The following is a 17851-nucleotide window of genomic DNA, read 5'->3' as shown; positions in this document are numbered from 1 at the left end:
TTTCCCTCCGGCTGGGGATATGTAGCTCAGTGGCAAAGAACTTACCTCACCGGTCTGCAACCCTGGGTTCAATCTCCAGCAGTTAAAAAGTATTTCTCTCCAAATACTTTCAGTCTCTGTGATTCTGCTTAGTGCATGGAAAACTTCCTTCTAGACAGTGAGGCTATGCTGATCCTTGCAGACAGAGAGGGCCCACTGCCCAGGATGGGGGCATATGTACTATGAGGACTCAGTAAAGAAGACACAGGATGTACGTACAATAGACTGAAAAGTGAGAAATGAACTACCTCCATTCCAAGGATCTTAGTCTGAGGTTTCAATCTGTATGGAGGAGAGAATTAATTTCCTTAGGATTTGTGATCCAATTATTCCTGTTGTTTTCTTTATGAAGTTGTGATCTCATGTATACGGCACTACTGGTTTGTCTGCACAGAAGCAACTGGCTTCTCTTCCAGAAGAGATGACATGCTATTTCTCACCAGCACCTCCAAGAGAAAATAGACAACCACATATTGGTTAATGATTTCTATGGATTCTTTTCCTTAATATAACTGCTAATTGATTTTTAGACGAATTTCTGTTCTTACATGATAATGACAATTCAATCAGAAGTAGGTAGGACTGGGGCTGGTGGGGAGTGAGTTAGACACACACATGATTCATACTCAAAAAACAGTGTTAGATGATAGTGCCTCCCTAAACCCATTCTTAGGGAAGTATTTCTCAAGCTTCAGCACAGGTAAAAATCATTTGCAGTGCTTATATGAGAATGTAGATTCTGCCAAGCACTGATACCTCACACCTGTCATCCTAGCTCCTCGGGAGGCTGAGATTTGAGGATTATGGTGCCAAGCCAGCAGGGCAAGAAAGTCTAGTTCAACTAACCACCAAAAATCCAGAAGTAGAGCTGTGGCTCAACTGGTAGAATACTAGCCCTCAAACACAAAAGCCCAGGAACAGTGTCCAAGCCCTAAATTCATGCCCAAGGACCGGTACAAAAGGTTAGCAAAGGAAAGTAGATTTCATGGTTTCTCTCCCCCAACATGCACAAGGGCTAAAGAATTGTTGTTTTAACTGTCTCTCCAGCAAATATGCTACATACCACATCTTTTAATGTATCTTCCCTGTGCTTTTTCTTTTAATCTCGATTCATTTTCATGTGTAGTACCATTCCACCCTCTAGTGGATGACTTTCAGCAATATATATACATATACATACACACACATATATTACACACATTACAGATACCTACCTCATAACTTTTAGGGAATTTCATCTATCATAAAAACTTGACAGGAAACAATGATTGATTTCACGTTCCTCTTTTTTTTTGTAGAGAAGCTTGTTATTTGTCATTTTAAGGTAAAACTGCCAATTGCCTGCAGGATTACATTTATGCAAATGTGAACATCAATTCCTACTTCCCCCAATTCTAACTTAATATGTGTGAGAACTTTCCCAAGGATGGCAGTCTGATATTTCTATTTTGACTGAATACTTAAGAGATTCATCTGAACATAGGGCCCATAGCTCCTTGTTTCCACTTTGAATTTCCTTTGGCTGTGCGCCCTAACTTCTGTTAGTACAAGGCTATTTCCTCTTGCTTCTGTTACCAAGAGAAGCCATAGAGGCTGCATTCAGCCAGAAACACCACACACACACACACACACACACACACACACACACACACACACACTTTTTCTTTCCGATTGGAACATGTAGAAAAGATGTCAAGGAATTATTATTGGTGGATTAAAAGTGGAAGAGGACTAGAGGTACACAGCTAATACACTCAGAGTATTCATAGAGCATGTGAGGTTTTGATTCCTAGCTGGGGAATCCCTATGGAGGACCATCTGAAGTTCTATGGTAGGACCTGATTGGATCATGTACATTTCCTGATTTGTGTTTGTTAGTGAAAACCTCAACTAATCAGCAACCTTAACCAGGGTCCACTGTCCGCGTCTCAACACAGCTTTTGTGTTTCCCAACCAACATCAAGGTTATAGCAATGTCTAAAACCATTATATTTCCCTTTAAATGCACTTTAATACGTTGTTAATAGGGAAATTAGTTAAATGGCACAGCCATCATTGGTAATTTCTTCACATCTTAAGACGTATTCCTTGTAAATACTCAAATTAGTGGTTCTGTTCTCTCCCAATGATCTTGAAATTATAACCTCTGCAATTAGATTTTAAGAAGCTTTCATCTGACCTAAACAATACTGTAAACAGTAAAGTTAAAAATGAAATCATTTGTTTTAGTGATTAACAAGCTAATTCAAAACCATTTTATTTTAAACCAATTCACTAGCTTTGGGACTTTTCTCAGCCAAGCTGAGGGATTTTTTTTCACAACAACTTACTTGTTGATTTTGTCCTCTCTCAAAACTAGTAACCATTTCAGGGATGAAGAATGACAAATTTACAGACTTCACTTCAGATTACATCAGAATAACTGGGGGCTTTGAAAATCCATCACAGCCCCAAGGCCAAAACTTTCCAGCTTGCCATATTTGGTGTGGCAACCCTAAAACATAGGTTTCTAACCAGTTCCTGGGTTGACTCTTGAAAAACTATTCAACAGTGTTTAAGAACCACTATTCCCTAGAAATGAATTCTCTAGAAACTTCTCCAAGACAGCAAGTCCCAGAACCTGCTTAAAGGACATACTGGCAACTTTCAGCAATGACAGTGTGTAGGCAATGCAATAAATTTAAAATGGGTTACTTTAGGTGTTATTGTGTTTACACCTGACAAACACCGTCAATAATATGACAAACGGATCAGAAAAAGAACTTAGACAGGTAAAATGTAGTTTTGTACTTATGCTGGCCCAGAAATCCCACAGCCAGAGGGCAAAACTGGCCGGCGAGGAAGTCATTGCTGATGCCACCTTAGCACGGCTAGTGTTGGGCCCTACCGCCACCTGGTGGTGACTTTTGGCTTTCTCATTCCACAAATTTGATGATGCTGGATCCTGAGGCTGTTGGAAAACAGAAACAGAATTGAGCTTTGTTCAGAAATGGTTTTGCCAAAGTAGTCCTCACCTCATATTTTTATATTGTACAAATAAACAGACTTTTTCTTCACTGGTACAAAAATAAATTTTAAACCTATTTGATTAGGTAACGTTTTCACATTTATATCCCAGGACAGGATACAAATGCCAGTGGGTTAAAATGAGAAAACCTGACATTGTAATTACATTTGAATCTGCCAGAGAAAAATGGGAACATTCACAGAATCAACATTTGCATTGATTTCTATTACAATTCAGAAATCTTTTCAGAGAAAAATGTTCGTTGTAGATTTCCGAATTAAGTCAGGGTTCTGCTGGATTTGTTCCATTGTTCCAAGGTTTCAACAAGAGAGCCAAGGCTCGGAAAACAGGGACCAAAGACCCAGAGAGTATAAAGCCTAAACCAAGGGCCACATCTAGCCATTATAGGAGGTGCCAGCATTCTGTGAAACTGCTTTGCCAGCCTTTGCTGCTCTGCTTGACTGTCAAGGCATGAAGACAATTCAGAGAGGTAAAGGGCGGGGAGAAGTGGTATGGTGGAGTCTTTGAACAGCAGTGGCCTGCCCTGCCAAGCCACCTTGCTTTGCCTCCTTGGGGCAGGGAAGGGAGCTGCTCTCTGCTTCCCACCAGCAACTCTTCCCGTGTCTCAGAGAGCTCTATATGCTTCTGCACAAGGAGGGACTTCCGGACTGAGTATTTGGCTCAGCAGTGATCATGTGAACAGGGAAAGCACTGGCCTTGTGACCCTGTGGGTGGCCTCATGGGTGGGAACTGCTCCTCATCAGTAATAAGACAACGTTTGCATTTTCTAAAAAGCCCTGCTGGAAAAGCCAACACCATCATTTCTTCCAAGTAACCCAGATGCTTCTGGCACTGAAACTGCTGATCCAAAGAACACACTTTGAGACCCTAAAGGACCCAAATCTCTTCTGCCCTTGCCACCCCCATAGGTCTAACAATGGTAATGTCATCTATCGGGTTATGTGGATACAAATATTGGATATAAGGGTCAAATGGGATGCGAATTTTCCCTGTCATGTCTACTTATTCCCTAGTCATGCTTTGTCTTCACTGTTATCATTGAAATTATAGGGAAACTATTATTAGATAAAAACAGGAAGAAAGAGGAATGGTGAATTTGTTCTAACAGATCCCTGGTAAGGAAATGTCTGAGACGGCCAGTCAATAAGAAGTAGGTAGAGGAATAAGGTTTACAAATAAAACTTTAGCTTTCTTCCAGAACATTTAAGATGCTCTCTGGACCCACAAGATCAGATCCACCCACAGATAACGCGGTGGCACATGCCTGCAATCCCAGGTCTAGAGGAGGATCCTGATCGCAAGGCCCGCTGGGTTTAAACAGACCCCAACTCCCCACTCCCCGAAGAAAACAAAAATCAAATAATATTTTAAGTATTCTATTCTTTTACAAGACAAAGTATACCATGTGGGCCCTCAGACTGAAGGGGAAGGTATGGACCATCTGTTTGGCTCTTATTATCAGAAAATTGCACTTGATAAAAACCAGCAGAGAGCTCAATGAGGCAGTGAGGCAGCGCTCTGGGGTTTCTCTCAGACAAAATCCAGGCTTTCGCTACCCACACTCAGGCCCTTCAACTCTTAAGTCCTTTCCTTGAGGCTGTGAGATGATTACTGATCATCTTTCTGACAATTAGCACTTCTCAGTAGCCAAGAAAAGAAAATGACAGAAAGGGCATAAATGACAAGTCTCACATCCAGACAGAAAATTCTGATGTCTCGGGAGATATCTTTTGCCATTTCCCTGATGGAAAGAATTTCAATATCATCCTCTACCAAGACGGTTAAGGAAATGCAACCCCGGTCTGGACACAGTGTCAACCCTATCAGGATTAGCCCACCATGGAAGGAAAAAGTGAAAGGCAGCCATTTCTTCCCCAGTCTTCCCATCATGGCATCTACCAGGATAGCCTTCGCACGAAATGAGGAGCAAGATTCCCTAAGCACTGAGGTGATTTCTCTTTTGCTCAAAGCTGGTGACACATCCTGACCCTGACCTTCACAAAGCAGATGGTGTAGCTCTTGCACACACTGAGTTGCTGAGGTAGGGGAGGAGTGAAGTTTTAGGAAGGGCTACAGATTTCACTTTAGCAGAGACATGATAGTATAAAGAATCAGGATTATGGAAAGGTCCTATATGAAATGTACACCTCAAAAAAAACAAACCAAAGTACTTTATACACACATGAAACAGAGTAATGAAGCCCATTAAAATAGTTTAAATGGGAGGGAAGAGGGTGTAAGAAAGAGTAATGGGGGGTGGATTTGAGTGGAACTCAGTATACACATGGATGGACATGTCCCAAGGAAAGCCCCTTGTACAATTAATATACACTAATAAGAAATTCCCCTTTGAAAACAAGAGAACACAATAATGTGTCCAGTTGTGTAATATTCCAAGGTCAGTGTTTGCTACTTATAACTTAGCACCACAAAGAAGTGATGGCAATGATCGTGCAGGAAGTTCCCCCAACGATTATGCCATTTTACAAGTATTCCACTCATGTTACAGAGTGAGCCATCGCCTGGGAAAACAGAGATGTCATGATCGAATTCGTCTGGAGAATAAAAAAAAAATTACTTTGCTTCTTCCTTTTCTATCTGTAAGTTATCTTTAACAATATACTGTGACTTCCTTCCATGCCAAGCACAAAGACTTCTTTGAATATTACAGTGTCAAGCAAAAATGACCAAAAACAACCCATACTATATATGAATATATATATATACATATATATATATATATATGTGAGAAGTTAAATACCAGTGAAGTGTTCTAGGGATGACCCGGGTTTTGTGTGCTTTCTTTTTTATTGCAGTGGGAAAAACTACAGATGACCACAAGCGAGAGGAGGAAAATATTCTGCTCCGTCACGTTCCATGTCATCGCCATCACCTGCGTGGTCTGGTCGCTGTACGTGCTGATAGATCGGACAGCTGAGGAGATCAAGCAGGGTAATGACAATGGTAAGAACACATCCTCACACCCTTGTCATTTCCTCACCTGGAGTCTGGCAACCAGGAGACAGCAAGGCTGGTTCTCCACGGGGGTTTCCAGGTACAATTCCTGAACAAAAGCCAACACCCTCAGCATTTCCTGACTACATCCTTCATTAACTTTTAATCAGACGCATTGACTCCATTGGGTTCCAGCCTAAGATGTGAGGTACATAAGGTCTATGTAAAACTTACCGGGAAGAAACACATTGGTGGTGTTTACCCTTCAGGTGTTTGAGAATCTTGAAGATGGGCGAGGACCAGGTTCTGCCTGGTCATAAAAGGCAGATAGTTACAACACATGGAACACTTTCAAGGCTTAGTGAACTCACTGCCTCGTTGTTGCCTTCAATACAGGAAAAGATAACCTTCTCGTAGAGAAGGTGTTATGGCTTCCTAGTACTACAAGATTCAGTAGAGTGGATTAGCATGCTGGCTTAGAATTATAGCCAGGTCCAGTTTCATCATGAATAGTAGTATGCCTACAAAGGAAGATGTTTCAAACTTGGTAAAATGCATACATCAGCTTAAACAGAAGCAAAGAGGCATGCAGAGTGGCACATACATGGAGTGATAGCACTTGGGAGCTGAGGGCAAGAGGATCATGGGTCTGAAGCTAGACTGGGCTGCATAGCAAGACCCCTTTCTCTCTCTCTCTCTCTCTCTCTCTCTCTCTCTCTCTCTCTCTCTCACACACACACACACACACACGAAAAAACAAAGACACAAGCAAAAACAGGAAGAAAAAATTTGTATTCACTTCTGAAGGTATCAGTCCTGTTTCATTTCAAGCTCTATGAGAGCTCTTGTATATAGCCTAAATCATAGTTGGTAAATCGGTGAGAAATCTTCCTGAACCCCCAAGAAACTAATTTGAAAGTTCTGAGGTTCAATGGAAAGGAATCTCGCCACGTGGTTCAAACAGAGAAGAGTTTATAGGGTGGGGGGAGGGAGAACAAACTGGCAGCCCAAACAAGATGGAGGCATGAGGAGACAGAGGGGAAAGGAGAAGAGAATACGTGAGAAAGAACAAGAGAGAGGAAGAGAGAAAAGGAAAGAGAGACAGAAAAGGAAAAAGAGCAGGGGCTGTGTTGAGCCAGGTTATATAGGAAAAGGGGGGAGATATGGCCAAGTGGATTGGATGTGACTTCAGAGAAGGAGGCTGTAACCGACTCAGGGTATGCCAGTTACCTACATAACTCAGATACTGGGCGCAGACTTAAACAGGTGGGGGGCATCTGCATGGAGCCCTCCCAGGGGTGGACCTTACAAAAGGATTAGCTGTTCAGAAGGTAATGCTGTCCATTTGTGGTACTAGGAAAAGGGTCTATGCCTTCCCTCCCCCAAAGAAGAAAATTACAGAAGGAAAAATATGGGGTAAAGTGAGAAGGAAAAGAAAACTGTGTTGCCTTAGGTGTGGCTTCATCCTGCGTTTCCAGGATTTCCCTGCAGGTGGCAGCAATGCCTGTCATTGTGCTAGCATGGACCGTTCTAGGAGGCCTGGAAGATGCTGAGAGGGTGGGGGGAGGGAGCAGTCCCCACATGCACTGTGAGCACACTTTATGTAATTTAGGGAGGCAGAGCTGCTGTCAGACCTAGAGATCCACCCTTCTTCCTGAAAGAACAAACATTGCTGAGTCTAAATGCTAGACAAATAGACAGGGTATGGGTTTGATAGGTTTGTTGTTGCTGTTGTGGTTCCATAATAACTCATTTCCATACCACATCATTGATATTAGACTATACTTTTTCCCCACATTGTACATTGTTCCGAAGTTACTGGTTTTCAAATGTTACATTACATGTGAATTAAATAAATACACCTGATGGGAGGTTCTTTTTAAAAATAAAAAAGAAAACCCATAGCTGCTTTTTTAAATAGACATACTGGCCTAAGCCAAGCAGCAGAATCTTGTGTGGATGGAAACCCCACATTCCACCTTCCTTCCTAAGGTAATTAATAACCTTAGGATTCAAAGGTTTCCTACCAACCCTAGGCAGACCTGCTGGCCGGGCACCAACTTACTGCTCTTATTTACACGCCTGATGTATAGTTCATTGTTTGTAAAGCATACATTAGCTTTGAGGTAACATAGCCTCTTCAGCTCCCTTGCTCTCTTAGACTGAGCTACTCTTCTGATGGAGAGAAGATGCTGGCACTTCTCCTACCAACCACGAGAGGCAGCACTGAGACGCCTCCATACCCAAGCCTCTACAAGTGACCCCTGAGAAAAGTCCTCTGACCTTCACTTCAGCCAGCTGCGCTCTTAAGTCCCATGGAAGCTGGGATTACTTATTCGACAATGAACAATTAATTTGTTTCTACGTTAGCCACCCAAACAGCCCTAGGACCCCAAGAAACCCATAGCTCTTCCATTTGTCTGTACACTGCTCTCGTTATTCTTAAATTTAGGTGCCATTTCAGTGCTGATGACCTTCCAAGGTTCCCTTCAGCTCAGAATGCACCCCAGCCCATGCATCTACTTGCTTCTGGAAGGCCTTCATTGAAGTCCAGGCATCCAAACTCATGATTAACTCCTACTTCTCACTCAGAAACCATGAGAAAGACATCACTACATCCAACAGCCAAGTAGACATACTCATTTTCTTCCTCCTCTTCCTCCTCCTCCTCCTCCTCCTCTCTTTCCTTCTTCTCTTCCTCATGTCTTTTTTCTCCCTCCTTTAAACCAATCACCAAATCTTACATAAGCTGACTCATGTGATGCTAGAATCTGTCCATTCAATTGCTTCTCCACTGACAATAGCCATGTGCAAACTCTAATTTTTATACTCAAAAATTGCAAAGGTTTCTTGCCTAGGCTTTCTCTAGTTTTGTCCACTCTCAACCCGTAATATAATGATCCGTAATATAATGATGACAAATTAAAAACTACAAATTGGATCAAATTCTATTTCTCCTTCACATATGTGTTCAAGCCCCAGAACCAACCACAAAAAAAAGTGTCATGATAAAGGATCACCTTTCACCTACATGTGCATATGCACGTGTATCAGTGTATAGATATAGGCATCATGTGCACAATTCCTAAGTTATTTTCCATTCCTTAAAGTTCACTGGAAGGGAAATGTCTACTTTAGGGCTTTGAAATTAGAAAGCAAGCTGTCTGTCAGGAGCAGTAGCTGAGGCCATTCTTACAGAGCACGAGGTCCTTCCCAGGGCACACGTAGACTCCATGATGACCTCATGAGAAGCATCACCTGCACAGATGTCCACACTGCATTTAAAGACAGAGAATCCAACAAACAGGTTGGAAGGGAGTGTGGCCATCTTGGAGTTGTTATGATTTTAATCTTCCTCTGGCATTGAATTGCTGATCCTGCATTTATTTTTAAAGCTATGGGGGGAACACTGCATAATTTACAAGCTAACATATTTTAAAACCATCTTGAAAACCTTCAAAAATATAGGAAGGGGAACAAATTGTCCTTTTCCACTAGAACTGAGGTGGACTAGAAAGCAGCAAAATTATTTGAACTGTAATGACAATGCTGAGAGAAAACAACATCATTCACATGTTTTCAAAATGCTATTTTCTTTTAGATTAAATTTGTTGGATGCCCCAGACACCACTCTCTCTCTCTCTCTCCCTCCCTCCCTCCTGTGGTGAGCGCCAGTCCCCACCCCAACTCAAATAAATGGTACTTGAAACCCCAGTACTAATTCCAATTTCAGCAATGATTGTTCTTCCTAACTTATCTTTACATTTTGTTGATGAACACTTCAGTATAGTATTTTGTGTAAAAACAGAACAAAAATCTGTAAGACTGAAGAAAATGGCAATGACACTTCATACTACAAGTTGAGTATGTCTTCTCCAAGAATTTGAGGGTTGATTTTTTTTTTCAGATTTGGGAATATTCGTATATTTAAAGGGTGACTTTGGGAGTAGGGCCCAAATCTACTCATGAAGTTCATGTGCTTCATGTGGACCTGTTATACTCTTCCCTAAGGTAACAATGTCATGGCCCTGTGCCCTGTGGTGAGGTAGAATTTTCTACTATGGCACCATGTTGGTGCTCAAAAAGTTTTGAACTTTAGAGCATTTTGATTCAGGAAGCCCCACGTATATTAAGAGACTGTAAGGACAGATGTTAAAAGTTGCCCCAGAATTATTCAGAGAGCTCTTAACATGGGCAACGTCTTAAAAATATTTGCTAGCTACTACTGAATCAGTAGGTAAGAACATTCCAAATAAACTATACAGCCAACCAAAGATAATAAATACATGCTATCTGGCTAGCTGTCAGAAGACCAAGACCTTAATTCTGCCTGAGTTACTTACTGACTTGAATATAATAACCTCTCTGAAACACCATTTTTACATTTGGGAAACTAAAACCATTGGATTTTGTGTCTTCTGTCAGTTCTTTGTATAATGTATTTGTCAGAACCTGATTTTGCTTCGGGTAAATCAAAACACGTTCATATAAGTTACATACCTATATCATGCATGTTTACCCCCAATGAATATTACCCCCAATGAAACTTATTAAGAAAAAGTTAGGTGAAATGTCTGTTGTTCTTAACTTATTCAACAAGAGAGAAGCAACCGAGGGGACAAAAAAGACATCTCTCTCTCTCACACACACACACACACCTTTCCTTCTGCAGGCACAATTTATAACTCTGTATAACCTAAGCACTGAGCCCCAAACACTCCAATTCAATAGTGAGATACTTTGTCTCTATATACACTGTCCCCGCAGCCGTTCAATGAGGCGGGTTCTCATCTCCTGTTTGGAGATTTCAAAAGGCTTTCAGACACATTCCAGGTGCCTGCAGTCACCTGAGCTACGACAGAAAGACATGGCAGAATTCAAAAGCTGGAAGACACCTTACATATCTTTGTTTGAAAAATGAGAATTTAAAACAATTTACTCACCTTAGCTATATTGGAAAGACCCAGTAGGGATCTTTCAGTTCTTTGACTTAAAGAGAAAACAGGAAAATGAGATATCATAGGTGTCCTCACGGGGTGCCTCGAGTGCAGAATTGGGACCTGAATCTTTTGTTATAAGGGAAATACATTTCTTGAGATAGAATAATGGTCGCAGAACAGATGTGACTGGAAAAGTTCAGTGGCTACAGCCCAGCGAACTAGTCATTGTTCTTTGACTGGAAGCTTGGGAATAAATATTTCCTAGCAAATTCAGGACATGAAATTATTCTTTACATTTTTGAGACGTTGTTGGGCTGTTTGCTTTGTTTTGGGTGTTTTCTGAAGTATGTTGCTGTTTTCTTTCTTTCCCTCCTTCCTTCCCTTTCACCCCTCCCTCCCTCTCCTCCTTCCCTCCCTCCCTCTCTCTCTCCTCCTTCCCTCCTTCCCTCTCTCCCTCCATCCTTCCTTTCTTTCTTTCTCCAGTTCAGGGCTTGAACTCTGGGCCAGGCACTGTCCCTGAGCTCCTTTTGCTCAAGGCTAGTACTCTACCCTTTGAACCATAGCACCACTTTTGCTTTCTGTAATTAATTGGAGATAAAGTGTTGTGGACTTTCCTGCCCAAGCTGGCTTTGAACCACGATCCTCGGAGCTCAGCCTCCTGGGTAACTAGGATTACAGTGGTGAGCCACGAGCTCCCAGCTGAAGTATTTTTCTGAGATAATTGCAACTATGAAGAACACTCAGGGCACTGGTAAAGAGGAGGAAGCTTGGCTGGCAGCTAACTGGACTTCCCTCCTAGTTCTGGAGATTTCCATTTCCTGGAGACAAGATGGGATTCACAGGCTGAAGCCCAGGGACAGTAGAGAGATCTGAGCAGTAGGCACCAGTGAAAGTTGTGTTTTAATCTGCAGCTCAACCAGCTGAAGACATGTCACATTCCAATCATTCATATCGTGGTGATATGTTTTAATCTACAGCTCAATCAGCTGAAGACATGTCACATTCAAATTATTCATATCATGGTGATAACTGATTATAGAACACTTTCCAGGTGCCAGGAACTTCTAATTCATTGCATATACACTAAGAACCCCATAATCTGAATAGATACTATATTTTACCTCTTTTTTTTTTTTTTTGTCTTTTCTTGTTGTTACTAGAGATTGAACCCAGGACATGGCACATTAGGCACTGAGCTGCATCCCAGCCTGATCTCCATTTTTAAATGTTGTAACAGTTGACATTGGTGGTTAAAGAAAAATCACCAACTTAATGCTGTAAAATCACAGCTGTTCATTTAGCTCTCGGTTCTGCACGTGGCTAGGTGTTTCTCCAGGCCTGGAGCAGCAGCAGGGCTCGCCGGCTCACATTACCTGCAGACACCTGGTGCTTTTCATGTGGCCACATAATTTACAAAGTTTACTTTTTCATTCATTTTCACTTTTGCATTTAACATTCTTTATAGGTAGTTCATTTTACCTGCACACCTCAGTTTCTCCCATTGGCTTGTGTCTGAGTCAGAGTTCAAGGATCTAGAATGAGCCATCAATTTCTCTTCTACTGTGTTGTCCCTGGTGCATTAAGTAACATTTTCCTATAATTCATGCATGATTTCTGTGTTCTGGAACCACTGTACTTTCGAGAAGAGATGCTGTAGCATTTTGATTCCTCCAACTCTAAGTTCTGAAGCATTGAACAGCATCTTGAAGGACCATGCTACAGAACATCACAAGACTTTCCTGGAAAAGCTATTAGCATGTTTATTGCTTTGGGATGGCATGTTCCAATGTTACAGTCCTTGAGTACTGATTCTCATAGGCACCATTATAAAAAGGAAGCCCGGAAGAAGTTAATACTCATAGATTGAGAATTGATTGCCCATTCTTATGGAATTCGGGTTCTTGGGATGGAAAGGAAACAATTAAATTTATAATGAAAGATAAGGGTCCTGTTTCTTCCCAAAACAATGATAAGCAGAAAATTCGCTGTTCCAATTCCTGTCCAAGAATTTCTAAGCAACACTTCCCATTAATGCATAGGAAGTCAATAAAGGCAGTTTATTAACCAGCGGAAACTTCAATAGAAGATTTCAAGCACCAAGGCAACACGAGATGCCTCTGTGAGCTGTTCCATAAATGAATTGATGATTGGATTGCCCAAAGTTGAATTTTTCCAAATTCTTCCAGAGTAGAAAATAGAGAAAAGTCTGTGCCTTTCCCGCGGGCACAGCTTCATATACACATTAGTGCGGACAAAAGATTCCTTCAGTTGTACCACAGATCCTCAGGAAGCTAGATTTTTGCTTCCCTACTTTACCTCCGTCTTTTCTCATTTTGTACATTTGTTCCTCTTTGCAAGAGTCAGTATAGAAACTAATACAACAACACTATGTATGAAGACACTTTGCTAAGTCTCAATAAAAGCAGGCAACTGATCTTAGCAGTGGAACCCAATGAGCTCCATTTTAGTATCTTTCTAGTGAGTTTTACGAGGTAAAAACAAAATTCTCATACCCACTCAATAATAACTTCTTTTATTGACGATGAAAATTCTTGCCCACTTAGAGGTAGGAGACACCACAGGTTGTCGCCTCATTGTTTTGGTCTCTGTGTTTGGACCCCAAATGGCTTTTGTATGTGGTTAGGAAGTGCTCGCCATACTAAACTCGGTCCAGGGATTTGGTGGGAGCTTTGACTTCCCAATAACATCTGGATGAAGGGTGTGGTGGGCAGAGGAAACCAACTCAGAATTACCTAATAAAAGTGAAGAGAACAGATTGCTGGAGAGACTTTCCACAGAGCACATGCCCTATGCCTTACACTGCATAGTATCCACAGCAGGCATGGCCTCTATTTACTGAAAATCAACCATCCCACCCTAATTAGTTGGTAGAATCCACTGTTAAAACAATTTGTGTCTGATGCTTCCTGCTTTGGAGGTTATTTTTCATTTGCTTTCCTTAACATAGGCATAATCATGCTATATATTTCTCCATGTGTTGGTTGCTAGTGTTGGGATATAGGATTTACAATACAAATGAGTTACTGCGTATCTTCAGTCAAGAAATTCTCTAGTAAGAAAAATGTGCTGATCTTAAATCTTAATTCTCTCTCTCACTTAGTGTCTCCGAAGTGAATGTGGCATTCATTATTTCAGCTGCTTAAAAGCATTTTAAATACTAATTAGGAATAAAGGTCAAAGCCAGTAGCCAAAATCTAACATAGGACCTGGGGGGACTCTAGTAGGATGTACCTGATTCTGGGGGGAAATGAGAACATTTGCAGTGAATGACCAGTGAGAATATTTCTTCATCAGTAATTTTAGCACCATATATTTAGGATATTTGAAAATAACTCTGCGGGCTGGGGATATGGCCTAGTGGCAAGAGTGCTTGCCTTATATACATGAGGCCCTGGGTTCAATTCCCCAGCACCACATATACAGAAAATGGCCAGAAGTGGCGCTGTGGCTCAAGTGACAGAGTGCTAGCCTTGAGCAAAAAGAAGCCGGGGACAGTGCTCATCAGGCCCTGAGTCCAAGCCCCAAGACTGGCAAAAAAGAAAAAGAAAATAACTCTGCTTATTCGGGTTACATTTTACTAGTTATTAAAAGTATATCCCTTATCCATGTTATATAGCAAATGGGTATGATCTTTCAAAAGGATCTAGAAGAAAAAACAAAGGAGATAACATTGATTTTTCCCCTCCCCCCCCCCAATTTCAAAGGTGTTCTTGAATGGCCATTCTGGACAAAACTGGTTGTGGTGGCCATTGGCTTCACCGGAGGTCTCGTCTTCATGTATGTCCAGTGTAAAGTCTATGTGCAGCTGTGGCGCAGGCTGAAGGCCTACAACCGCGTGATCTTTGTGCAGAACTGCCCAGACACTGCCAATAAACTGGAGAAGAACTTCTCGTGTAATGTTAACACGGACCACAAGGATGCCGTGGTGGTACCTGTAACACAAACAGGAACAAATCCACTACCCTCTGCAGAAGCTGGCCCCCCTGAAGTGATACCAGTTTGATGGAACTAGCTGGGAGTTGCTTCACTAAAGGATAACTTCCGAGCCTTCAGCCACTACACACATCACAAGGGATCCTGTATTATTCACTCCCTTATCTTCTCCCTTCTCCCCCTGACTCATTCTTCCTCTGACTTTGCTCATAAAAAGAAAGGAGGAAAAAATAAATCAATCAATAGACCAGGATCCTGTCAAAAGTGAGATGTGGAAAGGAGAAGTGGGCTGCGACTGCTACAACAATAAAGCAACCTTGGCATAAGGATTGCTTTTAGGCGATGATGAATGACTGAGTGGACACGGTGCTCTTCGAGGTAGCAGGAGAAAAGTTCAAGAATACAGACTTGAATTGCAATGTTGTGTTTCTTCTTCGGGTCTTGTAATGTTACCCATCTCAACTGGAAATAACAAATGTATGTGGTCTCAAGCCTGAAATTGTTTCCTTTATCCCAATCACCTTGGAAGCAAACTTGGAGGCTGTGTATTTTGATAGACTTTGACAGCTGATTTTTATGGGTATAGTGGTGTCTGGTATTTTGACAGATGCATGTTTAAAAAAAATGGATGCAAGATACATTTGAAGATAGAAACATTGGAATTATGTTTAAATCATGAACAAAAGATTTACACAGAAATTTGGGGGTAAACTAGCCTTGTTTAATACCATCTCCCAAGTTGGAATCAGCTTTCAGGTCCCGTATTTTATCTGATCTTTCTAATACAGTGCTGCCCAAAAGGCAAGAACTGTGAATGCAGGTCACAGATGTAAAGTTTGAATTTCCTAGTAGCTGTTGAGCAAGTCAGTAGCTCAGGCCTGTAATCCTACCTACTCAAGAGGCTGAGATTTGAGGATCATAGTTCCAAGCCAGCCTAGGCAGGAAAGTACCTACAATTCTTATTTACAATAAATTACTAAAAGGACAGAAGTGGAGCTGTGGCTCAAGTGGTAGAGTGCTAGCCTTGAACAAAAAAGCTCTGGGACAGTGCCCATACCCTAAGTTCAATCCCCAAGACTGACACACACACACCCTTTCCTAGTAGCACCATTAGCAAAAGTAAAAATAGGTTAATTTTGATAATTTTTATTTAACATACTATATAGGAATGATTTGTTGTAAATGTAAAAATTATTGTAATAACCTATGCTTTTTTTTACCAACTCTTGAAAATCCAGTATGTATTTTATAACACACATCCATGTTAATTAACTGAATTGGATAGTACAGACCTAAAAGTAAAGACTAAGCCTCGGCTTCATTTAATAGTTAAATATTTCAAAACAGCAGCTCAATCTACTTAAAAAGTTTTATTTAAGAGTGATAATTTTTAAAAGTACTAAAAAAGTATCATGGTTTGAACTAAATGAAACTGCCATTTCTCTCAAGGGTAAAAACCATCAAAAGCATAGAAAGATTAGCCACAGTGTGAAATTAACATATTTGCTACTGTAAAGCAATTATGATAGGAAAATGAAAATTAAATATTTTTATTGTATTAAAGGTATAACTTTTTTTTAATCCACAGATGTCTCCTTGACAGATGACTAATTATAACCAAGAATCTAGGCTCTATTTCTCTTGCTCGGTTCCACAGCAAAAATACTCAGCAGATTCTATGGTGTGTAAAAAGTTAGGTTGTTTGGGTTTGGCCACTATGGTGTTCTTCTATTCATAGGAAAATGGAGTATGAATGGTACTCACGTGAGCTAGATTAAGAATTGTTAACATAGCAACTTGTGAAAGAACCATGTCCTACATATAAAGAAAAGTGATTTTTGTGAGTTGTCACATTTATTGTCATGCAAGGGGCGGAGTTGGCCGTAGAACCAAAGCATGGGCATTATGCGGCACAAACCTGTCACATCAGTGCACTTTGTAATTACCAGTGTGTGTGTGTATGTATGTGTGTGTGTGTGTGTGTGTGTGTGTGTGTGTTCTTCACAGACAAAGGAAAATAGGGAAGTAACCTTTTGATGAGAAGACAACATGGATATTAGTAGAGGTTGACACTGAGCCACAAAGGGCCCATTCCTAGACATAAAGAAATTGTGGGAAAAAAAGAAAAAGAAAGAAGTCAAGTGTGTGTGTGTATGTGTGTGTGTGTGTGTGTGTGTGTTCATGTGTATATACAAGAGAGAAATGTTAAAGTATTCAGTAAGGAAAGAAAAGGATTAAAACTCATGTTTCTAAAAATGTGTAGGGCATGAAATAGATGGACAGAGAAAACCAAGTGGAGATAACTAGACTGGACCAAAAATTCACCACAAATAAGTATATAAGGGGCATTAATATATGTGTGTGTGTATATATATGTACATGTGTATATATATATATACAATACATATATATGAACCTTAAGCAAGTTAAAACTTTGTATTAACTTCCTCTTAAGTTTCCATTTTAAAGATTTAAGATACATGAATACTAGATTTAAAAATGGTCCCCAAGGAACTAAAGTTGATTTCTTTTTCCAGTGGTTTTCTATTATGTTGTCTGCAAATATTCCTGGGGAGAAAGTCTAGGCACCATAGCACAAAACATATTGATTCCTCTTTCGTTTGTTCAAGAATGAAAAGGATTTAGTTTAATTACTCTAGAAAATACTTTTCTATAAAGCAAGATAGATTAAGTGCACCTCTTATTTACAGTGGGAGATGACTGGCTACAATAAAACTACTCTATCCAGAGATGCACTTAGCATGCAGTAAACATTCTCAAGTTAAAATAAAGACAAACTGCTGTATTAATGATAAAGGATAAAATTGTTTTAAAAACGGCACCTAAAATTTCGAAATGGACTTAGGTAGGCTTGGCTCTAACCAAATGAAAAAATACTGCAGCTCCCTAATAGCTTAAAAATCAACATTTAATT

General features: G+C 40.6%; 1 protein-coding gene across 4 annotated transcripts in view; it reads left to right on the top strand.

Annotated features, from left to right (window-relative positions):
- The window catches only part of Marchf1 (membrane associated ring-CH-type finger 1), a 278150-nt gene extending 262742 nt beyond the window's left edge, over positions 1-15408 (top strand). For all 4 annotated transcript variants that reach the window (XM_048330625.1, XM_048330624.1, XM_048330626.1 and 1 more), the window contains 2 exons: positions 5884-6031; positions 14688-15408. In XM_048330625.1, the coding sequence (XP_048186582.1) occupies positions 5884-6031; positions 14688-14986 (447 nt within the window). In that variant the 3' untranslated portion in view covers positions 14987-15408. The remainder of the gene's footprint in view (positions 1-5883; positions 6032-14687) is intronic.
- Positions 15409-17851: the final 2443 nt, after the last annotated feature.

The sequence above is a fragment of the Perognathus longimembris genome, chromosome 21, assembly GCF_023159225.1.
Source record: "Perognathus longimembris pacificus isolate PPM17 chromosome 21, ASM2315922v1, whole genome shotgun sequence".
NCBI classification, from domain to species: Eukaryota; Metazoa; Chordata; class Mammalia; order Rodentia; family Heteromyidae; genus Perognathus; species Perognathus longimembris.
Note: the sequence above shows the minus strand (reverse complement) of the source record. Positions and strands in the feature narration are given on the sequence as shown.